This window comes from Apiospora aurea, assembly GCF_038362705.1.
Source record: "Apiospora aurea strain CBS 24483 chromosome Unknown utg000004l_segment0_segment0, whole genome shotgun sequence".
NCBI classification, from domain to species: domain Eukaryota; kingdom Fungi; phylum Ascomycota; class Sordariomycetes; order Amphisphaeriales; family Apiosporaceae; genus Apiospora; species Apiospora aurea.
The window spans coordinates 5,325,110-5,348,414 of record NW_027117391.1 but is presented as its reverse complement, the minus strand read 5'-3'; the positions used below and the strand labels follow the sequence as shown (position 1 = coordinate 5,348,414).

The 23,305-nt window shown below is 52.0% G+C and overlaps 12 protein-coding genes across 12 annotated transcripts; 5 read left to right on the top strand and 7 right to left on the bottom strand.

The window, feature by feature from the left end:
• Positions 1–313: 313 nt before the first annotated feature.
• On the top strand, positions 314–1,830 carry PG986_006436 (uncharacterized protein; the record flags this gene model as incomplete). The annotated part of the gene is made up of 4 exons (XM_066842658.1): positions 314–665; positions 716–799; positions 875–1,735; positions 1,796–1,830. 4 exons carry the CDS (start codon positions 314–316, stop codon positions 1,828–1,830), a joined length of 1,332 nt encoding a protein of 443 aa, XP_066702520.1.
• A 239-nt stretch (positions 1,831–2,069) lies between these two features.
• PG986_006435 (6-methylpretetramide 4-monooxygenase) lies at positions 2,070–3,753 on the bottom strand (the record flags this gene model as incomplete). Its single annotated transcript, XM_066842657.1, has 2 exons — positions 2,070–2,714; positions 2,827–3,753. 2 exons carry the CDS (start codon positions 3,751–3,753, stop codon positions 2,070–2,072), a joined length of 1,572 nt encoding a protein of 523 aa, XP_066702519.1.
• Positions 3,754–4,545: 792 nt separating this feature from the next.
• PG986_006434 (uncharacterized protein) lies at positions 4,546–5,304 on the bottom strand (the record flags this gene model as incomplete). The annotated part of the gene is made up of 3 exons (XM_066842656.1): positions 4,546–4,749; positions 4,830–5,164; positions 5,253–5,304. The coding sequence occupies 3 exons, from the start codon at positions 5,302–5,304 to the stop codon at positions 4,546–4,548; spliced, it is 591 nt and encodes a 196-aa protein (XP_066702518.1).
• A 718-nt stretch (positions 5,305–6,022) lies between these two features.
• Positions 6,023–6,532, bottom strand: PG986_006433 (uncharacterized protein; the record flags this gene model as incomplete). The annotated part of the gene is made up of 1 exon (XM_066842655.1): positions 6,023–6,532. The coding sequence occupies one exon, from the start codon at positions 6,530–6,532 to the stop codon at positions 6,023–6,025; it is 510 nt and encodes a 169-aa protein (XP_066702517.1).
• A 1,339-nt stretch (positions 6,533–7,871) lies between these two features.
• Positions 7,872–8,204, top strand: PG986_006432 (uncharacterized protein; the record flags this gene model as incomplete). Its single annotated transcript, XM_066842654.1, has 1 exon — positions 7,872–8,204. One exon carries the CDS (start codon positions 7,872–7,874, stop codon positions 8,202–8,204), a length of 333 nt encoding a protein of 110 aa, XP_066702516.1.
• Positions 8,205–8,563: 359 nt separating this feature from the next.
• PG986_006431 (uncharacterized protein) lies at positions 8,564–10,464 on the bottom strand (the record flags this gene model as incomplete). The annotated part of the gene is made up of 5 exons (XM_066842653.1): positions 8,564–9,145; positions 9,196–9,263; positions 9,319–9,422; positions 9,479–9,940; positions 9,995–10,464. 5 exons carry the CDS (start codon positions 10,462–10,464, stop codon positions 8,564–8,566), a joined length of 1,686 nt encoding a protein of 561 aa, XP_066702515.1.
• Positions 10,465–10,897: 433 nt separating this feature from the next.
• PG986_006430 (uncharacterized protein) lies at positions 10,898–13,172 on the top strand (the record flags this gene model as incomplete). Its single annotated transcript, XM_066842652.1, has 2 exons — positions 10,898–10,982; positions 11,908–13,172. 2 exons carry the CDS (start codon positions 10,898–10,900, stop codon positions 13,170–13,172), a joined length of 1,350 nt encoding a protein of 449 aa, XP_066702514.1.
• Positions 13,173–14,666: 1,494 nt separating this feature from the next.
• PG986_006429 (uncharacterized protein) lies at positions 14,667–15,698 on the top strand (the record flags this gene model as incomplete). Its single annotated transcript, XM_066842651.1, has 3 exons — positions 14,667–14,780; positions 15,089–15,304; positions 15,372–15,698. The coding sequence occupies 3 exons, from the start codon at positions 14,667–14,669 to the stop codon at positions 15,696–15,698; spliced, it is 657 nt and encodes a 218-aa protein (XP_066702513.1).
• A 334-nt stretch (positions 15,699–16,032) lies between these two features.
• PG986_006428 (uncharacterized protein) lies at positions 16,033–16,653 on the top strand (the record flags this gene model as incomplete). The annotated part of the gene is made up of 1 exon (XM_066842650.1): positions 16,033–16,653. The coding sequence occupies one exon, from the start codon at positions 16,033–16,035 to the stop codon at positions 16,651–16,653; it is 621 nt and encodes a 206-aa protein (XP_066702512.1).
• Positions 16,654–17,162: 509 nt separating this feature from the next.
• Positions 17,163–17,420, bottom strand: PG986_006427 (uncharacterized protein; the record flags this gene model as incomplete). Its single annotated transcript, XM_066842649.1, has 1 exon — positions 17,163–17,420. One exon carries the CDS (start codon positions 17,418–17,420, stop codon positions 17,163–17,165), a length of 258 nt encoding a protein of 85 aa, XP_066702511.1.
• Positions 17,421–17,656: 236 nt separating this feature from the next.
• Positions 17,657–19,105, bottom strand: PG986_006426 (uncharacterized protein; the record flags this gene model as incomplete). Its single annotated transcript, XM_066842648.1, has 3 exons — positions 17,657–18,187; positions 18,237–18,661; positions 18,775–19,105. 3 exons carry the CDS (start codon positions 19,103–19,105, stop codon positions 17,657–17,659), a joined length of 1,287 nt encoding a protein of 428 aa, XP_066702510.1.
• A 781-nt stretch (positions 19,106–19,886) lies between these two features.
• Positions 19,887–20,339, bottom strand: PG986_006425 (uncharacterized protein; the record flags this gene model as incomplete). Its single annotated transcript, XM_066842647.1, has 2 exons — positions 19,887–20,056; positions 20,132–20,339. The coding sequence occupies 2 exons, from the start codon at positions 20,337–20,339 to the stop codon at positions 19,887–19,889; spliced, it is 378 nt and encodes a 125-aa protein (XP_066702509.1).
• Positions 20,340–23,305: the final 2,966 nt, after the last annotated feature.

Genomic DNA, 23,305 nt, shown 5'->3' with positions numbered 1-23,305 from the left:
TCAAAGGGTTGCTTATTCAAATGCCCGGGTGCAGGCGGCGGCAGTCCGGTCTCGTTGTGGAAATGAATCCTTGGGGTAAATAAACAATTACTTGACCGAAGCCGATTGGTGGAACTTTTGTCGCACAACGTATGCCATGGCGCCGCTCACCCCTTCTTGGCCTTACCCTGCTTGAACCACTTCGTGAGCCACCCGACAGCATTAAGTACACAATCACCAGCCCGTGGTTGAGCTTATAAAGTCTGCTTCCTAAAGTATACCTCTTACCGCCCGAGAGTGACTTCTCCGACTGCCCATGGGCGTATTCGCCAATATGATTGCATCTTTACTCTGCCTAGGCATCTTGAAGCCGGTGGACGCTTTAGTCAGTCCTGACGGGACCGGGCGTCTGCCTGCCATGGGCTGGAACTCCTGGAACGAATACGCCTGCGATATATCCGAGGACGTCTTCGTCCGCGTAGCCGATCTCATGGTCGATCTCGGCCTTAAGGACCTCGGCTACCAATACGTCAACATCGACGACTGCTGGGGTGTCAAGGGCACCACGCGGGACAACGTGACGCAGAGGATTATCCCGAATCCTGTCAAGTTTCCCGGGGGTATCAGACACGTGGCGGACGAGATGCATGCGCGGGGACTCAAGCTCGGCATATACGGTGACGCGGGTGAGTACAGCATGCCAGACTGTGGTAGCTGTCCTTATTGACAGCTTTAGGCACGCAAACGTGTGGAGGATACCCTGGCTCTCTGGGGTACGAAGAGGTCGATGCAGCAGCATGGTCCGAATGGGGAGTCGACTGTAAGTATTTCCCTCATCGTTCCGCCTAGGCAACCGGGGGAAGGGATTAACTGATCATGCTCGGTTGTGATTAAGACCTGAAATACGACAACTGCAACATCCCGCAGGAATGGGTAGACGTGCCCTACATGTACCCGGACAACGGCGGCAGCCCCGACGGCGACGTGCCCCCGGGCTACGACTGGTCCGCCTCGAACAGCTCCGCGCGCTACAACCGGATGCGCGACGCCCTCCTCACCCAAAACCGCACGATCCAGTACTCGCTCTGCATCTGGGGCCACGCCAACGTGGCGGCCTGGGGCAACGCGACGGGCCACAGCTGGCGCATGTACAGCGACATCTACCCGGCCTGGGCGGGCGCGCGCCAGGGCAGCCAGGCCCTGATGCCCATCCTGAACCAGGCCGCCTTCTACTGGAACGTGTCCGGCTTCTGGGGCCGCAACGACTGGGACATGCTCGAGGTCGGCAACGGCGACCTCACGCTCGAGGAGAACCGGAGCCACTTTGCGCTGTGGGCCGCGCTCAAGAGCCCGCTCATCATCGGCACCAAGTTGGACGCGATCCGTCCGGAGATCCTCGCGGTCCTGAAAGCTGGGGAGATCATCGCGTTTAACCAGGACCCCGTCTACGGCGCCGGCGCGGTGCCGTACCGGTGGGACCGCGTGGGCAACGATACCCACCCGGCTGACTACTGGGCCGGTAGCTCGTCCAGGGGCGTGCATGCCTTCTTGCTCAATACCGAAGAGGAGGAGCGGGACACGGAGCTCGTGTTCGCCGAGATCCCGGGCTTACAAGAGCAGCAGCCGGCGGTCCGGCCGGGTCCGTACCTTGTACACGATATGTGGACGGGCGAGGATATCGGGGTTTTCTCCGACTCGGTCGTGCTCCGAGTGAAGCGGCACGATACCGCCGCTGTGCGAGTTACCACGGCAGATGGTGAGTCCAAGATATCCGATCGTTGTCCACATCTCACAGCAGATTGCTAACCTAACGCAGGCCAACATCCGAGTCCCCAGTGGCTATTGCGATGAGGCTCGGATACAATGGGATGTGCCAGGGTACAGCCGGCGGCGTTACCACCTAAACTGTCAAGTAGTCAGAGAGAGGAGCCCCGGAGTAACGATATGCACCAGTAGGCCTAGTCGGAAGAGATTTGGGGCATAAATGGCAACAGAGTGTGATGAGAAACGAACATTTTATTGAACGCCCCCAGCAGGTCTAATCTCCCAGTATTCGTACAACTAACATGCAAGCCTCCGATGCCTATTTCTTATTGCCAGTCCATAAACTCCTCCAGCGAGCTGAGTGGCCCGATATGCGCTATGTATCCGTCGGGTCGGATATAGGCATAACCCGCCGTCTTTTCCATACCGAACCGCTTATGCAGCGCTCCGTTCGCATCTGCGTACCCAGATCTGGCTCCAGATGTCCCGGAAACTAGCGTATGCACCAGGGCTGCATCGACATCCCTCTTCCGGAACAGCGCTTCGGCCCGCGCCAAATCGGCTTCCGAGGCCTGCCCGCCCACCGCCACGCCCGAGAAGAGAAGCAGGTGATGGCTCGCCGGCGCCAGGAGCTGATGCAGCCGCTTCTGCTTCCCGGTCTCGCTCTCCCCCACCATACCGTCCGGCGCGCGATCGCCCCCGCGCACCGGAGCGCCATCCGAGAACCCCGCCGCCGTCCCCACGATGGCGCTCCTCCGGTACCTCACCCCGAGCTGCGAGAGGAAGCGGAAAATAGAATTCCGGCGCGCCTCGTCGCGGTACAGGAGCGGCAGCAGCCAGGGCGCGAGCAGGTTCCGAACCACGCGGAACAGCCAGCTGTTGGACGCGACGATGCTGAACAGGCGGTCCGACGACCGGAGCAGCCTCTCGCCCACGGGGCGGCGCTCGGCGTTGTAGGAGTCGAGGAAGGCCTCGGGCGAGTTTCCAGCCGAGGTTTACTGCGTCTTGGACTGTTGCTCTGGCATCAGTAGGTTAGGTGGCATTGGGTGTAAGGGAACCTACTACCGGTATTCATGCCCTGACCCCCGCCGGCGAATGGATATGCGCCGCATCCCCCGCCAGGAACAGCCGGCCCTCCCGATAACCGCTAGCCACCCGATGATGGAGCCGGAACCGCGCCATCCAGAACGGATCGTGCAGCTCCCCGCTCCCGGGCGCCATGCGATCGAACCAGGCCTGGAAGTCCGCGAGCACCGGCTCGTCCGCGTCGTCGGCGTGGTGGCCCGGCCGAGATGCGACTACGCGCACCATGCCGTCCCGGAGCGGGAACACCGTCATCAGGCCGTCGCCCCAGCACACGGCCAAGCGGTCGCGCGGGAGGCGGCTGTCCCGGAGGTGCGCGTCGCAGAGGATGAAGTCTTGCGGGTACGCGGAGCCGTCGAAGGTGATGCTCTGGGCGGCGTGCCGGACGAGGCTGTGGGCGCCGTCGGCGCCGACGACGTACTTGGCCCGCACGACTTCCTCCGCGTCCTCCTTCTCGGTGTTCCCGTTGCCGGCCACGTTGCGCAAAGTCACGGTGACGCCGTCGGCGTCTTGCACAATCGATGCGGCCTCGACGCCGAACTCGGCCGACCGGCCGTACTTCTCGGCCAGACACCGGTCGAGGAACTGTTCGGTGTCGCTCTGAGAAATGTTAAGAGTCTGGGGGAACGCCGTGTCGTCGCCGGTGCGGACATTGGACAGGTCCAGGTCGGCCACCTGCTTGCCGTGAATGTAGTACACGCCCCCGGCGACCTGGCTGCCAGAGTCGGTGAGATCTTGGACGGGCGCGTGTCGGTTGAGGACTTCTAGGGTCCGGCTCTGGACCGCCAGCGCGCGGGACCTGTCCGAGCGCTCGAGGGCTTTGTCGACGAGGCGGAAGGGGATGTTTTGGGCGGCGAGCTCGAGGGCGAGGGTAGTGCCCGTGGGCCCGGCGCCGATGATCAGAACGTCTACAGTGGTCTGAACCATGATAGTGTATATTTTATAAGATAACGAGTATGGATGTGAGTGAGTGTGATTGCTTGTGTTGATGCGTGGCAAAGTCTGTTATGAGTGATTGTCCCAACATGGCAGAATAGCATTGGGCTGACTTATATATAACGCAGCTACATGATTCAATCTAATTCTCTCCCGATATATTGGCTACAAGGTCCGTAATCGTCACGATGCATTATTCTCAAAATACTTACGGAACCGCCGCAGTCAGCTCGGGGATCGTATAGGGCGGCTCAACCGCCGCCAATAGTAAGCAACTGGGTCGATTTGACGCGCTGACTAACCATTTAGCACCGGCTTTACAGCCCGAGCATTTCTCCACCTCCGACGGTCGAGGATACGACGAGAAAAGCTCGGGATAGAAGTGGAATCAGATTGTTAAGTGCTTCCGACGTGTCACAAGACAAACGCATGCCAGCAGTGCTTTTGTGCGCTTGTGGCGCTTCCCCGGGCTTTGCCGACGGAATTTCACTGACGGGCTGCCCGATCTTTACCTCGGCAGCTGTTTAAGAATGGCAACGTTACCATTTGTGACACGGGCTGTAATACCGAATATTGATCCCGGCTAACATTACCGTCCCTCGCCTACAAATTCGCAAGATTTCAGGTTTCGTCTTTCATCGGTTATAAACAAACCACAATGCAACCTGAAAACAGCAGTTATCCCTCTGTTGAAGAAAGCTGGACCAAAGTGAGAGGTCTCTTATGCACAGGATAAAAGACGCGGTTGTTGAGACCGCATCCGGACAAGATGAATCGTTTCCGTCAATAAGCCCCAGCGCAGTCCTGATGCCACAAACAGGGCCAATGTTCCTCCTCAGCAATTAACCCCCTGACAATCGTGTTCCAGTTGCCCGACTCAAAGTTTTGCCCCGTGACCTGATCGGCGGCAGGAGCACAGACTTCGAGGATGTACTGCGCGCTGTTGGCAACCAAGCCCCAGTTGTCCAGCGTCTTGGGAACCAGGTTCTGCTAACGGCTGTTAGCAACAACACAAAGATCCTTGGTAGCACCAGTCATCACTCATCAACCATCATTGGCAGACCTACATCGTTGCACCACCAGATCGCAGCGCCCTGGGAGCAGCTGACCTGCCCGCAGTTTCCGGGGCCCGGCCCGTTCCGGGGCGCGGCGGCCACCTGGCGGAGGTACGCGATGTCCTCTTGAATGCGGCCCTTGTTGGCGAGGGGATATGTTCCGCAATTGACTGGGGTCTGTTCCTGCAACAGCCGCTGTTTGCGGGACTGTGCCTGTGCCTCACCGGGCGCGAAACCCGGATTGATCTGGCGAAGCTGCTCATAGACCCGCTGGACCGTGCCGTTCAAGATCTCGGCCTGCCCGGGTGCCACGACGACCGACCACTGCAGCGCTTCGACGCCGTAGCCTGGGATTGGAGACTCGGTACCAGCAGCCTGCAACAGCGTTTCGATGTTAGTGCTAGCGAATTCGATTTGGGGGCATTCCAGAGTGACTTGCCAAGCTCGCGGATGCCGCGGTGATGATTGCAATAGAAGAGCCCCGCATCGTATCTGAATTCCACGGAAGATAGATGTGTGGAGGGGATACGAGAATATTAGAATTGGTCTACTGTTTGATCGATGAAAGGCAATGCTGATGCTTGATGGCAGTCGCCAAAGGGGGAGATCAACGTAGCCTTTATACAATATGGCACAGGCAGAGCTCCACGGGTAAGGAGTCACGTCCGGTTGCCGATGTGCAATTGGTTCCTAAGTAAACAAGTAAAGACTGTCCTATCTTTCCAAGTGCCGACTTCTCGAGGATCCGCTTCGCAAGGCAATTATAAACTAATGTCCCAGCGTTAAAACTAATCAAATTCATCATGTGTTCTGCACCCAGCTGTAATGAGTATGTCTCCGCGTGTGCGGACTTTCTTCTGGATAGACCTTCGTTTCTTCTCCAACAATTGCCGGTATCCTTAATTTAGTCATCGTGCCGAATTGGGGGCGATATTGATATGGGATTAGGCTTGGGCCTCTCCTCAGCCATCCTCACGTCAGAATCCAGACAGTCAGGCCATGGACTACACTCACCGAACTTTCTATGCATATAATTGATTAGCAAGGCTATTAGGTCTAGAGGGCCACATACCCCAATTCCGCCCACCCTATCCTGGCCTGGGTGGTATTATTGTTTCCACAGGGCTAATCTACAGTATATTCTTGCAGACATGCGTCAGTAGCGTGAGGCTCACGCCACATGGTTAAGTAGGGAGGTAGCATTCTCATTGCATATCCGCCTCCGTCTCTGTCTCCTCCTCCTCTATCCTTTCCTCGCCTTCTCCGTCGTCGTCGTGAAATAGATCTATCGGGTCATCCTCTGAGTCAGAGACTGCCTGCATACCTCCGAAGGGCTTGCGGCAATTCCACATCTGGGTCCGATTATACCTGTCTTCCTCTTCTACCATCGAGTCCATGAATCGAGCCAAGCGGCGATCTACCTCTTCCGGAGAAGGGTTATCATCCCGTCTGATGAAACGCCGGTACTGTGACCCGAGCCCAGCCCGCTGCCACACAGGTTCTTCTGTCCTGATTCGACGGGACGGTGGTGGAGGTGCGGCAGTGTCGTTGGCCGCTGGACGTTTCTGGCCCGCAACGGCCGGAACTCGGTTGGCGGCAGGGGCTGAAGATGGTGGTCTGAATTCAGCCGGTGCCATAGTACCTCCGGCGCTTCCAGCTGCGGCGGCTGGGAACACGGCCGCCGGGGCTGACGGTACCAAGGTTGCTGATGACATATTATTATTATAAGTGGCTTGCATTCCTGGGATGCGCCATGGCGAAGATCTTGGTGTGTTTTGGGGCCGATCGGTCAAACGGCCCGTGTATCACCCAAATTGGTGATTAAGTATCGTTCGGGAACCTGTTAAGTAAATGCGCGCAGGCGGCAAAATTGTGCTGGATTTCTGATCATGCAGTTCTCGTAGTGAAAGCTGCGACGCGCGAAGAACGCGTCAAAAGTTTAAGTGGTTGTGGGGTCTGCTGGACTTTAGCGGGAGAACCCCTGGAGGACAGGCGCCAAAAACTACCCCTACATATTGGCGTTCTAGGCACAATCCCCGCCAAAATAGGGATATCTCTGCTGCACTAATAAACTCATCTGAACGTTGGTGTCAACCTTATATCAACGACAAAGAACCACAGAAGCGGACGGGTCTGTTTGGAACCGTTCATCCATTGCGGTTCATGAGCTGCTGCTAATTAGCTACAGCCAGATACACCATAGCGCATAAGATGCCAAAGTCTTCCAGCCTTTGACGTTTGATCGCGACTTGGTCAAGATGCTAGCACCCAGGGCTGATATCTGCACGAAAGATAAGCTCGCTCTGTCAAGTCAAAATCGGGTGCCGGCGTACCGGGCCTGGCGATAATGTAGGCAGAGGCAAGCGAGTTGAGCAGCAATTATGACGGCCCTGTGTAACAAAACCTGTTCATGTCCATCTGAGCGTTCAGATTTTCGGCAAAGAAGCCGAGACGTTGTGCATTTACATGCATCTGACGTGCGCCCAGACGTTGACTGCGAAGCCGTTTTATCCAGAGAAAGAGCAGACAAGCTTTCTCGGCGGGCCGCGCGTTCGTGAATGGATCCACCGCCGGTCCGGTATGGCAGCCCAATGACTATCATACCTCAAGATGGGAACGGCAACCGGCAATCTTCGACCGCTTGGCAGAGTCTCTAGGTCGTCAGCCAAGCACTGCAGCGGCAATCACTATCTCTACAAAGTCAGTGTGAGAACCTGATTGCTGATAGCATCTGGCTCATCGGAATTATGTAGTGCAATGATGACGACGGTGCCTCGAGAGCTTTGAATTGTTTATAAATACTATGTGTTTTTCGCAAATTTACTTGAGAGAACATGCCATATCGAACAAGTCAGAAATACAAAAGAGTGCATACTGAGCAAGGAAGAAAGACAGTCTTATCACTCTACCTACCTAAGAACAGCACCACTTACACACTTACACACTTTTGCCGCCCTTTCATCATCTGAACCCAGCGGGACACCAACTTCATCCCCCGGCCAACCCATTACTGCACCACACTCAGCAGAAACATATCTACACAACTATCCCACAATGTGCTTCGGATCGTCAAAACGCGCTACAGGGGGCTATGGCTCCAGTCAGCCTACAAAGGTCGTACATCACCACCACGGCCCCGAGATGGGCACGGCCGGCTACAGCGGGAGCCACGGCATGGGCGGCCACCACGCCGGGGGTCGCATGGGAGGACACAGCGGCGGTGGAATGTTGGGCGGCAGTAGTGGTGGCCGCATGGGTGGATCCAGCGGCGGCATGATGGGGGGACTCGGGAAACTGGCCGGGTTCGGTAAGCAGGGCGGTATGGGCGGAGGCCGCATGGGTGGTGGTGGTATGGGTGGTGGAGGCATGAGTGGGCGCCGGTATTAGCGATGCCATTCAACGAGGCGGCTGTATGAATCGTAGACTACTCTGTACAATATAATAACCTTTTGGGGTTAATTTGGTATGCAAGTGGTTTAAGCTCAGAGTTCCGGGTGTCATAAGCCTTGCATAGACTCCGACGCATGTCTCTAGTGTGAACTCTATGTACCTATCCATCCCAACGTCAATCTGATGGGTATTGACTTTAGTGCGAGGTAAAATCGACCACCAGTGCAGCTATTTGGTTGTGCCTGAGAAGGTGGCCTGACAGTAAGACACCAAATCATGAATTTTGAGAACTTGGGTTGAAACAGATTTCTTCTGGGATATGACACTTCTATAAATAATTTATGACGGTGCAGCGTTCATGCTGTGGGTGTAGGTAAACACGAACAAGCCGAGCTCACTCTCGAGATCACGTTCGTCGGACAAGCCTCCGCCGCATAATCCGGCACAACCGCAACATCGGCCACGAAATTCTTGGTGAACTCCCCACAAAACTCCTGGCTATCCCCCAAGCGACCCGGAATATGGGATGCCCGCAGCGCGCGAAGACAGTCATCAGCATCGCACATCTTGGGCTTGCACGCCTCGCGCTTCGTCATCTTGACCAGATAGCCGCCGCGCTCGATGGTATTAATAAAAATAAAGCCAGACTCGAACCAGGCGTACGAGGACCACGACCCGGAGAACTCGATGCTGCCGCCGCCCGGCAGGCCGTCGTCCTCGGGCCGGATGTCGAAGTAGGCGATCTCGCAGACGCCGTTTCCCGTGGGATCCGCCGGCACGGACGAGATGTCGTACACGCGCATGCCCGCGCCGTAGTTGGACTGGAAGATCAGGTCGCCGACGACGTACTGGTTGTGGTCGATGCCGCGGACGGTGCCCTTGAACAGGCCGGTCTGCTTGGGCTGCTCGAGGGAGCGGATGTCCCAGATGTAGGTTACCTAGTGGGGCGTTAGAATGTCTGGTCAGGGAAACGGAGAAAGCAGCTTACCGGGTACCCATCAGCAGCAGGGCCGGCGGCGTCATCTTCATCGTACTCGTCGTCCATGAAGAGCCATTCTTCACTCATGTTAGTGATTTCCTTTGGTCTCGAGAAGTTCGGATGATGACGTACCTTGCCAGTTGAGATCATTAACCCAGCCCTGGTGAGTGAAGGTCGCACCTTCGTAAGACGTGCGAGAGATGATCGTGGAATCCTTTTTATCCGAAACATCATAGCTAAAATTGGCGATGTTAGCCGAGGCCAGCACTACAGCCAACATGGAAAAACTCACATAGTCAACGTATCTTCATTGTATCCATAGCAGATATCCTTTCCGTTGTACTTGGCATCCGGACCACGATAGATGAGACATTGGGCATCGTGGACATAGCCGTCTTGGCCGTCACAACCAAGAGGCAGAGGATTGCTCGGGTCGTCGAGACTGAAGAAGTAAAGACCACCCATGCAAGAGATGTTGCGGGGCGTTACGCCGACAGCGACAGCATAGTTGGCTTCTTCGTTGATGACCACGTTGTGAGAGCGTCCTAGTGGCAACGTTTCGTTAAAGTGGCCAGTCAGGTCATGCTCGTTGGAAAAAAGCACCGGTGCCTCGGAATGATCAATGGTCAAGAGCTTTTTCATGTCGAATATTTGGATGCCGTGTCCCTCAAGCTCACTTCCGATGAGCATGTAGTGGCGGTAGGATCGGATCTCGTGCCAATAGGCACGATCACCAAGGGCACTGAACACGGGCCTAAACCAGGTTAGAAGGGTCTTGGTAGAGGAGGAGAGTAACAATCAAACTTACAGGAAGCCGAGGTTCAGCATGCGGCCCTCCGGCAAGATCTCAATGAAAGCACAGCCGTCGAACATGCCACTGACGACAAACTCCCGACCCGACTCAGGATCTGTCCAGCCCCAGGAGGAACTGCCGCTTTTGCCGCGGTAGTCGGCATTTGGCGAGCCCAGCGTGGCGTGGTTGATGAAGTCAAAGAGGTCGATGTTCTTGCACTTGAACTTGTGCAGCGGGTCGCCAGGGATGGCCTCGGCAAACCCGTCGATGCACTTTGTGTAGTCCAGCCTGGGCCACATGGAGGAGTTCATGGCGCCTATGGCCTCCTGCGACTCCCAGTGGGCGATCTTTTTAGCCATGAGGCGGTCGTGTATGATGCCAGTGTCGTAGAGCTCTGCGCCAATGCCTTCGTCTTTGGGTAGCTCTCTTGCGTGAACTGTTACGGCAGCCAGGGCCACGAGGCCGGCGGTTGAAGTAAAGTGCATCTTGACTGCTTTGCCTGCAGGCTAGGGGTTGCGGAGGGGACGTGGATCAAGAGTTTTGACAATTCGTACAAGCTCTTCCAGATACAAGGTTGCTTATATAAAAAGCGACTAACGCCCACTGACGACGGCAGGTGGCATGATGGCCGATGGCTTCATGATGTCTGATAGAGGAAGGAGATACGATGCTTGGCAAAGCTGGGCATCCCAACAATGGCCCAGCAGCAGATACGAGTTGACATCTCGAAAGACCCACGTAGGTCCAGAGCCGGCAACTTCCTTCCATACGGGTGTCATGATTCTTCAATGCAACTTCTCCGGGCTACCCCGCGGACGCCAAGCCGAAACCGGGTCTGGATCTGGAAGGAGGAAGGGTCTTGGCTTGGCTTGCCAAGCAGATAAGCAACAGCGTCATAAGCTAATGCAACTTCACAAGATGGCATCTGCAAAGCTCACTGCATATCATTATGAAGGGGAAACTACTCTAATTACTCGCTTCTGGGCCACTGAGTCACTAAAAGGTCCATCCCAAACCGTGCTCAGCGTACCCATGGCAAGTAAAACCTACCAAAGGTGTGACTCCCGCGGGGCTGGTAGGAAATATACCTTGTAGAGTAAGGTGAATGTGCCAGAAACGTATTGTTAATTATGTCAGGATAGGATTCAAAGTCAGTTGCAGCATACAGGACAGACAAGCGCAAAGCTGGCGAACGTCTCAAATGAATGTGATTTCACCATTGTTTGTCCCTACCAACCCACCACGTCACCGAACTTACAGTACAGTGATGAAAAGGTGACTCAGTAGCTACGGCAATTGCAATCTACTCTAATGTCTCATTTCTTTGGCCTTGAGCAAAGGTGTAGTTGACTTCTATTAAAATGCACTTTCCTGCATCCCGGCATCTACCTACCATCTTCCACCCTCCATCATTCATTGCCTCTTCGCTCCCACCTCCACAACAAACACATATCAAGTTCGTGTGGCATTTGGTGTCATATTCCTGGAACCTGCCTTCCCAGTCACAGCATCGCTGCCTTCCGCCTTGACGCAGTCCTCAGGGTATGTTTTCTCCACGCTTCCCAGAAGGCATTTCTGATGAGTCTGACATATTACTCAAGGATATTACTTCCTCTGACACGACAGCCTCAAACCAAAGATTTCCGAAGGTCTCAAGATGCAGTCACAGCGCTTCAACCAAAGCCTTACACAACCAAATCACCCACGCACTCTCCAAAGCTATATTCAACCAACATTAATAATCCGAACCTCCCCACCAGATCACAGCGGCCAAACCGGTCCTCGGATTTTCCCAAATCGCCATTTAAATTTTTATAAACGATCTTTCACGTTCCAAGAAACGGATTTTATTTCTTTTCTTTTTTACAAGAACTTGACCGAGCGTCAGCCAAATCTCTAATGGATAGAACGCCACGGCGACACTACAGCGCCTGATCGCGATGACAAGCAGAAGCAAATCGTCACGCTGCAGGCGGAGCTGGACGAGGAGAAGAAAAATAAGGACGAGAAGTCGAAGCGCCCGTCCACAGATCCAGCCCCCGCCCGCCACGCGAAGCGTGCTCGGACAGATGACTCGCCAGTCGAGCAGACCTGCAGGCACACAATCGACAAGCTGGTCGAGCAGGGCATGGTGGACATTGGCGTGCATGTCCTACGTCATATGGACGGCTCCTACATGTTCATCGAGGCTTCGGTCGGCGGCCTCCCCTTACCCAAAGACTACGAGAAGAACGTGCACGCCGATGCCCAGAACGACATGGACGCGCTCAACACGCTCTTCCAGTTCATCTGCCAACCCTTGCCGCGCGAGGTGAGAGAGGCCATCGACGACACTCCCGACGTCGCCGACGCCAAACGCTACCACCAATACCTCTCCAAACTGCACGGGGCTTGCGTGTATCTGCACGGGGCCCTCCAGGCCGCGGTAGACGAGCTCTGCGACCACTTGGACAGTCCGGACGCAGGTTCCGATCTGCCGCAGACCATTGCCCTCCTGCATAGCACCTTTGGTCTGGGGACTTTCATGAACCTGTTGGGTCGCATCACTAGCTCACCTACTCCTCACCCCATCATCCAGCCAGTGGGGGTTCTTTCTCTCTCTTCCTTCTACATCAAACTTTCCGAGATAGAACATCACCAACGATCGTCACGTCTCAAGTACAGCCTGCCAGACACGCTGTCCAGCGAGCAAGACGACGCTTGGTACATGGACACGACCCTCCGCGGCGTCCTCAATGGAAGCGCGGTGCAGTCGCCCGAGGACACCCAGTCCTGGATGTGGCAGGAGGTCACAAAGGCCGTGCTCGCCCTCGTGCGTGTCACCTTCGTGATTTCCCTAGTCACGCGAAGCCTCCTGGTCGTCGATTGCCGCGTGGCCAAGACGCCCTCAGATGACAAGAACCTCTTCGCAGGCGTGGAGCTCCTGCACAGCACGATCGCCTTGTTCAGAGAGCTATGCACTACTGCACATGGAATTATCGACTTTTCAACCGCCGCCCAAGTCAACTTTACCATGGCAGAGGACGCGATCGATACGTCGTGTTTGAAGATCCTCACGAAGGCCACGCTGGACGAGCTGAAGCCGGATCCCGGCGACGAGCCCGGCTTCCTTGCACAACATGTACTGGATGCCAAGGACGATTCGTGGCGCGCCGTGGTCGATCGCCAGAAGACGGGGTCGCCATCCACCTGATGGCTGGGCGGCACCGGGACGGGCGTACCTTTGCCGGACGTGGTGGTGACTTATATAAACTGCTGGCCCCGACTACTCAGGCTAGGCCTCAATTCAAGATCTTCGGTACGCTATAAATATAAGACTATTTTTCTATTTTTTCCCTTTCCTTTTTTATCTTTTCGCCATCCAATAAGAAATTGACAAAAGTTTCCTTTGGGGTTAAGCTCGACAAGCTTAGGTCGGTCATCGTTGGCCGCACCACAGACGGCGGCAAGCAAAGTCATCCTACGGACGAAACAGCCCTTCCGGACCGCAGGCAAGAGAAAGGGAGATAAGGCCAAATCCCGAAGCACCGTCGGTTCGGAGGTTGAGGTCCTGTTCGGGCCAGATATACAAGAGGGCATCTCCCCGTTCATCCCGTTACTTCAGTATTGCGACCCCAGGGCCTTTACGAGGGTGATGAACTACCTGTCGCACTCCAACCCCCTCCCAAATGTAGACTGAAAGAAGGGCAACAAGGAAGCCTACCAGCGGGACATGGCGGAAGAGATTGAACGCTGCCTGAAGGGAGAATCCCTCCCTTCCATGATACCGACCTGCGACTTCTTTAAGGGAAAAGACAAGGCGGCGGTTTTTAACAAGTGCAGCGGGGAGATGCCTTCCGTTACAGGCAAATGCGCATTTAGAGACAACGGCAACATCTTCAAGCAGACTCGAATATACAAGTCATACGAGAACGTACCGAAAGCAATTGAAGATATTTTGGACGAGGTGCAGCAAAAGCTCGCCCAAACAGACATTCTCCCCCGACCACTATTGTTGCTGGAGATCCTGAACATGGCAAGCCTGCTATACGGCAACGAGGACCCCCGTGGACGACCGGGACGGAAATCGAGAATACGCCGAAATTTCCAGCGCATTCTTGACCCCTCTAAACCTACTAGACCCGCATTTCAAGGACACATTAATCTATCTCGACGCCATACCCCAGGACGACCTGACTATTGGCGATGGCCCAGATTTCCTAACTTCGCGCGCAGATTAGCTGTGGAGAGAGATCACCAAGATTATGACGACCTTTGTGCGGTTCAACTTAGGGCTTTCGATGCTCGTCCGTGGCCTCACCATTGCATACGGTCGTCGGCCCAGTGTCCTCGGCGATCCGTCGGAAGCGAATGAGGCTTAGACTGCTGGACTGAGTAGCGGGGATCTGCTATACAATACATTTCCACGATGAGGACAGCGTTGCCCCCACCATGCCAACCGTCCTGTATAGATATATTGGGAATAATCAGTGCCATGGTGTAATGTTTATTCCACTGGACATGGTGCTTATTCTACTAGATATGATGCCGACTACACCAAAGGCAGCTTTATCACCATCAGCGGCATACAAACTACAGAAGCCACGCGAACATGGTCTTCAAAGTCTTTATAGTATTATACGCCACTACGAAGCTACAGGGTTTGACTTGACTAAGAGAGTCCGCACGTACAGAGGTCTATAGCGGCATGGCTTTGGAGGGCAAGATCCACGCATGCCTCCTATCCGACGAGGTTCGCGCCGCCGCCGACACGTGTGCGGGCCACGAAGACGATGGAATCGTCGTTCACCTCGCCAACCGTGTCATCTTTTCAATTTCCCGACTGATACCCGCTGAAACATACCACCAGATTGGATTGACAAGTAAGTTAGAATAACCCGCCACGCCATATCCTCACTCGCATCACACCTAACGGCCTACTAACTTGGTTCCAGCCTGACACCTGCATCTCAACCCTCAATCGCCTTGACACACGATGGCCGGCAACACCACCCCCCAGACAGGGGACCAAGATACACGCCCCCAGTCGATTCCAAGTTCTACCTCAAGCGCGTCATTCAGAGAGGCGTCGACTCTCTGAGACTAAGTAAACGAGGGACCAATGTTCAGGACAGGACTAAAAAGCTTGAGGCGTCGGTCCCTGTCGGGGTAGATGAGAGGGGCACAATAGTACGCATCAGGTCCAACCTGAACTCCAAGTCAAACAAAAATGTCGAGACCATACCCCTCAACGACAGGACGGGCGGCAGCTCCTCGAACGTGACCATGTGCAACTCCAACGGCGCACCACACTCCAAAGAAAACTTAGTGGTCCCCTTCGCCGTGGTATGTCACGTGGGAGGGGGTGGCATTGTGCAAGAAGCAGCTGGCAGACAAGCTTGGGTTGCCACAGGCCGAAGCCGATGCCTTCGACAAGGAAGTTGCAGCCATGATCGAGCGTGAGGTCAACGACGTCGCCCTTCCCATGTTATGGCCGGCCCTCGCGGACCAGCTAGGAGATACCAAGGGGGTCGATGGGTCCATACTCAGCAAGTTCGTCGCAAGAGGTCATTTGCGAAAATTGTCACAGTACATGACGGCCAGTGCCTTCGAGGCATGCCCGTGGGCCAAAGAACTCGAGGGCCGGCTGCTACAATTCCAGCACAACAACCCGCTGGAAGTCCTCCCCATCGGCATCTTGAAAGTTGGTCTTTTGAACTACTGGTGGCAGAGGAGTTAAAAGGACCAACGGACCTCTATGCCGTCTCTGTCGAAAGTACCTTGGGTACTTTCTCCCGTGCCTCGCTTGTGTAGTAACCCTCGAGACCGTGTTCCCCCACAACCCGGAGCAATCTACCATCTCGACCTACGATGCCGACATCAAATATCTAGATGTTTACAGATGTCACATGCCGTATGAATTTAAGGACCACAGCATCGATTCAGCCTCATGCCTAAGGGAGCTCGACAACAACCCATCAAGGCGTGTGGGATACCTGCTTACGCGCAATCTAGATGGTGCACACAAATTCGAGCTAGATTCGACTTGCATGGTGCTCGAATAGTACCTGAAGATGAAGCACGAAGTCAAAATCCCCCGAGAGGAGGCCATCAAATCCGCAATCGACCTCATTGGCAATGTCGGACGCCACGGCGTAGGCCAGTCCATACATAGGGCAGTACTGAGGCACGCGGTCGTGCTTCCCATCTCTATGAGGGCCGGAGACCTCGAGGTGCCACTCGAGGTGTTTAAGAAGGTCCCTGATGATGAGCGTATGCGTGCCTTGGCTAGTGAGCACAAGGCTGCGGTCTACAACGCAACACAGTGGACCTATGGCACGACTATACCTACCTATATCCCAGAAGTCTTGGATTTTGTCAGCAGACAGGGAAGTTGGTCGATCGGTGAAGACGACCTGAATAATCGGTCATCGTCCAGGCCTACCCCAAAGCCTAGGCGTGCAAAGAAGCACGAGGGTACGTCGAACCCCAAGGGCCCCAAGGATCTCAACGCAATTGAGGCTCCCAGAATTTCTCAGCAGCTTCCGCCAACCACGGGGTCGAAAGAAGTCTGCCTAGCGCAACTGTTGAGCTTAGGGACGACCTATAAGAAAAAGGTCGACGATCATCAGGTATTGATGGAGTTTGCCGATCAAGTCCTCGTAGGAGACAGCAAGGCGAGAATGGATATGTGACTCGAGACAGCTGTCCCTTACAAAACACGCTATCTGAGCCTTGGAGGCAATGTCAAAGACATACCAGCTCCTTTTGCAATAGCAGCACCCCAGGCCCGACCCCAAACAGCACCCCCCGCAGTGGTCACCTCGAAGCAGGGCGAGGCAGGCAAGGACAATAGTGGCCCCGACGCATTCAGAAAGAGGACCTAGGACAATGTCGCAGAGTGCGACAACGAAGACCGGGTCAACAAGAGACGACGGATGGACCTACGGCCGACTAAGTACCTGGGGATACCCGCAACTGCGCAGATAGTAATTGCCGTCCAGAACAGAAGCGACCCGTCCATCGAGGACATGCGACAGGTCGCTGACTACAACCTAAGGCGGATAGCCTTGATCGAGGCCACCCCAAACACGGAGACACGAAAGGCTGAATTCGCCAAAAACCCATTATTATCGTATACCCCTGCTATTCGATCATACCATAATAACGCCCTCAATCCCGACGCTTTCATGGGCCATTGTTTTTACCTGTTAAAGGAAACGGTTACACCCTGTCCTCGAAGGCTCGAAGTGGTAATCGGGAAGGCCAACGCGGTGATATCGGGGCCATCATACGACGAGGACGACGACGAGGAGGTCTCAGCAAAGATATTCGATGAGGACGGGGATTCCTCGTCGGATGCCGAGGTGCCGGTGAAGCCAGATTTCAATTCAAAGCCCACGAAGCGTCGAGCAAAGCCCCTAAACGACTGGGAGAGCCTGCCCCCCGAGTCATACGGCATATTGGCTGGCGAGTATGAGAACCTCGCCAGACGCGTGGACGAAAGTACCCCAAAGCCCAAGGATTCCAAAAAAAAAAAAAAAAAAAAAAAAAAAAACCGAAGCTTCGAAAGCAACCGAATCACAAAAACTAAAGATACTCTTTTCCCGAACTTCGATAAAGCAGATTTCAAATTTCGAAAACTAGAATAGAACTAGAGTAAAACAGATTTCATTTCCTCAAAAAACTAAGAATTTCTTAGCCAGTTTCGAAGACGTTAATAATGAAATAATCATAAGTAATTCGAGGGGTAAAATTATCGGTCAGTCTCTTATCGCTAAACTTGCCCAGGATGGCGGCGACGTCGGCTTCGACCAAGACGTCCGAAACGTGGACCGAGTGATTCGGGATCTTCGACTTCTCGTCCTTCTTCTTCTTTTGCTTGTCCAGCTCGGCCTGCAGCGTGGCGATCTGCTTCTGCTTCTCGTTACGCTCGAGACGCTTGGTGGCGGCTTGTTGTTCATAATCTGCCTGTTTTGTGTGGGCGTTATTGATCTGCTTGGTATAATGCGAGACCAACGCATCATCTATGTCATCGTCGGGTAGTGCGTCCGCATGGCCAGGGGTGTTCTTGTTGCGCTTCTCCGTATAAAACGGGACCTTCTTCACAGCTTCGGTCGCGCGGCTCTCGAGGTCGTTGATGGCCTTGTCGAGACAGACCACCTCGTCCTCCAAGGCGACGATCTGCTCCTCCTTGGTGCCGCCTCTGCCTCCGCCACCGGGGGCTGCCTGGGGGCACGACGACGACGCCCGAGTGGTCGACCTCGCAAAATCCTACAAGCCAGTGGTCGCCGCGCGTCTCCGGATAGGTGATGGTGGCCGAAGGGTAGTCTTGATTCAGCTCGGACTTCAAGTTACCCCGGTTCGCCAGGGTTGCAATGGACTTGTCGTGGGGCAGGTGGGCCCAGGCGCAATGATCGATATGCACAATGGTCTTGTACATGAGATCAGCGCTGCGCGGGAACCTCTCGCCGACGGTGTGGGCGGGCTTCGTGTGTTTGTGATACAAGTAACCCTGAAGACGTCCAAGGTGCTTGTCAGTCGCGGTGATCGCGCGCTTGTCGGCTTCGGTGAGTGCCTCCTTTCGCTTAATAGGTCGCTGGGGGAAGCAAGTGATGTCGCCGGGCATCAGCTTGGCCTTGACAGGAGGCGCGAGGCCAGTGAGCTCAGCCTTCACAACCGCTTCCAGCTGGCTGAGGTCAGCTGGTTCCTTCACGTCAGTCGCATTCTCCTAGACTGCGTCGTCGACGGCACGGCAGCTTGGTATGAAGCCCTCTATGTCGGGGAAGATGTTCGCCCCGGAGGACTCTCTCCACCCCCCTTTATGTCACTGGTGCCGTGGGCCTTCGTGTTCTTCTTGGTCCACGGTGCATGATTTGCAGCGTGGGCCGCGCTCACTAAATTAACGACTCGCGCGGCGACTCTCTTGTCACAGTACTGCCATAGAGGGATGTAGTTGGGAAGATCCTGGGCTTGCCCGCCGTAGTAGATGTGTATGGGAAATCCGTCCTTGGGCGCGTTGCTGGCCGGGACGGGCGAGGCCGACAAGGCAAACACGACATGCTTGCAGTTCCTGGTATACCCCACGGCCATGGCATAGTGTTTAGCCTTGATGTATTCGGTGATGGGGTTGTAGGCGGTGTCCATTGCCGTGTATTCCGAGCAGAGTGGCGCGGGGCACGCTCGCGGCCATCAGTCGCCATGGTTCCGGCGCAGGCGTCGTGGCCGCCATGGCGAGCGTCACAGTCACTAAAAGTTCCGCATGTCAGCTGTGTGTCCCACGAAGCAAGCGTGTGGTGGTCGGGGGTCCTTACGTCGAGGAGGTGATGTGTAACGGGAGAGTGCGGTACGCGAGATGGAACTGGCGAGATCTGCGCCACGGAGTGCGTCATTCGTACGAGATGATGGAGAGCGGTGTCGCACAAGCGGCCGGGTGTGTTGGTGTGGTGGTGTGGTGGTGTGGTGATAGGTGTTGGGGAGGAAGGAAAAGAATTCTGAAGGCTCCGAGATGGGAGATTAAATAGTGAAATTGGGGGCCTTGAATTGAATGCAAGCAACCAAGAGGAAGAATGGAAAGAAAAAAAATTCAATTCAATTCAATCAAAAGGCAGGCATGTGAATAGAGTGTGAGGCAGGAAAATATTCTAAGGCCAAAGGGACATTGAAGTGTTAGGTAAGGGCTGTTGATGGGAATTCGGGAGTAATGTGGGGCCGGAACGGTGGCCGGAGGTACGTACCTGTCAGTGGTAGGTAGGTTCGGCTAAGTGCATGTACAATGTACTTGAGATACCGCTTGCGGAAAGTTGAATGTTCGGTTCCCAGGTTGGTTGGTTGGTTGCGGAGGGAGGGGGCTATTTCTGCCCATCACTTAAACATAACTATATACATAACATACTCCGACAACTGCAGGTCTCTCCTGACTCGCCGCTTAGATGTTCATCTGGATGCGCATCTCGTACTGGCAGACGTAGAATACCTCCATCAGGCGGTCCCAGCCTTCCTTGAGCTCCACGACGTCCTGGAGGTGCAGGTCCCGCGCGAGGGAAATGTCCACCTCGTAGTAGACCGAATCCCTGTCTCGGGCCTTGGGAATCTTGGCTCACTCGCCTGTCGCGCCGGCCACGCTAGCACACACATGTACGCCGATACCGCTGCAGGGGCGAGAGTACTTACTCCAAAGTTTGTTGATGGGGTCCCACCACGGGCCCGACAGCTTGCCCTCGGGCGCCCAGTCGTACACGTCGACAAGCAGGTAGATGCGCTCGAGGTTCCAAGGGGGCCGTCCTATGGCTGCGAGTCCGATCGGCCGGGGCAGAGACGGCCCTGGATAATAGCGGCAATGTTCAAACGTCAAAGCGATGCTTTGTCGTTGCTTGCGCATGTAGCAGGCAAGTCATGTGCAGTTCGGTCGAACCTCCGTGAAGCCCATCGCGGCATGGCGTGCGAGCAGAAACCGGTGTGGCGGGAGATGGCGAGGAGTATGCTTTGGTTATTTCGTCCGCATCGCCTACATAGGGTTGCTTCTGATGGCTTGTCCATGCCACGAGAGGTCCTGACCGCCGCCCAACTATTTAACAATCTCACATATACGGAAAGCCGTTTTAGAGGGCGTAGATCTGGGAAGACCATACTAGAGTTAGTATGGCGCATTCTTTTGCCAGCGGCTCTATGTTCTGGCCCGAGGCATAACGAGGCCATGGACAGCTGAACAGAGGCGACACTATAATAATAAGTTAAAAACAATGATTTTTTACTATTTTTTACTTTAATTATACCTTTTACATATTAATTTATACGCCCTTAAAAAGTAATAATATACCCTTATTATTAAATTAAGCTATTATTATTAAATTAAGCTATCGTTATTAAATTAAGCTATTATTATTAAACTAAGCTATTATTATAAAAATATATTAATTATATATAATTAACGTGGTTTACCACTACGCGACGCATATCACTTGGCGACGCACCTTAATTTAATTTTAATATAATTAAACTTTAACGCGTAATACTTTTATAACTATAATGCTTAATTAATCCTAAAAAGATCGGATAGTTTTAATAATTTAAGCGATACGAAACGAACCGAATTAAATAAGTTAAAAAGCAGTAATAAAAGCTTATAATATACCCGAATTAATTTTACGCTATCGAATTTACGGCCGAACTTTAAAACGCGAAATCCGACCGAAACGACGTAAAATAAATTTAATTAAAAAAGAGGTACTTCGTAAATATATAATTAATTTAAATATTCGAGGAATGCTTCCCGATTTCGTTAATATAAAAAATATAGCTAATTTCCTTACCGCGTCGCGCGGCGGCGACCGCGTCGGTAAACACTAGGTTAAACGTTTTATCGACCGTAACCTAGATTTAAAAATTAAAATAAATCGTCGGTACGATTATTAAAAGGCTTTTTACGAAGATTTTAAAGTTATTTTTACCTGGTTTATATTAATCGCGAATATAAAGGCGAAATACGGGATCGTTAACGAAAATATCTAGAATTTCGACGAGACCGACTTTATAATAAGTATAATCGGGTTAATACTTATCGTAATACGCGCCGAGCAGCGTAAAAAAGCGAAATCGGTTTAGTTTAATAATTAAAAATAAATAACGGCGATTAAATACATTAATTCGTAGGGCTAGTATATTCCGCCGTTTTTAATCGTTTAAGGCTAATATTACTTCGCGAACTAATCTCGCGAAACCGATTTACTAGGTAATTAAGTAATTAAGCCGATTTCTAATAATTAAATTAATAACGAAATAGGCTTAAATTAAATTGAACACTTCGATAAATATATTAAATTATAAACGAAAGGTCGCTACCGCCTTTTAATTTTTAACGGCTACGAGAGTTATATTTCGGCCGAATTCGAGGTATATTACTAAAATAACGATATTATTACTATTAATATACCTCCTTATTTATTACACTTACTCTAACTTTTTAATATAGTACTTTATTTGTTTTTAAAGCGTGTTTATTCGAAAAAAATCGAGTTATTTATTAAAGCTTTTATAAACTATATTATTAAACTCGAGTTTTTTATCGTTTTTAAAGCCGCGTATTTTACTATTTTTATAGAAGTTAATATTAAATTTGGATTTAACGTATTTAGTTTAATACCTTATAACTTTAATAAAGTAATTAATAAGCTAAATATACGTCTCCGGACGTTTATATTTAATTTATCCCGTTTAAGGATAGTTAATACCTACGACCTTTAAACGCCGTTTAACCTTTAATAAATAACTAAGTACTTTATTTATATTAAAAAGAGGGTATTTATTTATTAAAAAAGCTTTTTAACGCTAATTTTAGATACGGTAAATTAAATAGCCAAAAGTATAATTAAAATAGCTTATAAAATAACTTTTATACGCGATAAGATATATATATTAAAGGAGGCTAATTTAACACTTTTTAAACGCCGGAGAGTTAAAAAATCGCGAGTTTAGTTTAAAAAAGCTTTTACTATTAAGGAATTTTAATAGTTATAAAATAAAAAGGTAAAAAAAAAGCGTTTAGCGCCCGATAAAAATGAAAATAAGGGTTCGTCGAAACGAAAGGTAACTAGTGGAAAGCGCTGTAGTGTTTACGGCGAAATAGGTTATAATACGCGAACATATAAAAAAGATATAAAATTAAGCGAGGAATCGAATAGCGAGTAGTTTTAATTAATTTTAAGCGTTATGGTTAAATTAATTTATATAAAAAGGTCGAGAAATAAAAAAGGTGCGTCGCTAAGTAATATACGTCGCGTAGTGGTAAACCACGTTAATATTAATTCCTTTTAAATAACGTAAAATTTAAATTATATATTAATTTTAACCGGTTCGTTAATTTTAATTTAAAGATTAATTTAAAGGTTAACTTAAAACTTAACTATAATAGAAGTTAATAATAAAAGTAAATTAATTTTATTAATAAAGTAAAAAGCAATTAAAATTAACTATTAAAGGGTAAATTTAACCGGTTTTTAACTTATTATTATAATATCACTTTTATTTAACCGTTTAATACCTTAATTAAAAAAGAAGCACTATGTTACTTCGATTAAACCCGTCCAGCGCGGGTCTATATAAGCTCGTTTTTCTTTTTCTTTCTTTTTTTTCTCTTTTACCCCCCCCTTCCTCTTCTTTATAATTTCCGAGTACGTGATGGTACCAATACGACAGGGCAGGACTTGAATTGAACAGATCCCAATATGCACAGATTGCATGCTGGGATATCGCATCCAGGCTGGCCTATGCCAGCTAACCTAGCAATCAATCACCGTCGTAGACGAGGCCCTCAGCCCATCTACCCGCATACGACCATCGGCCATGTGC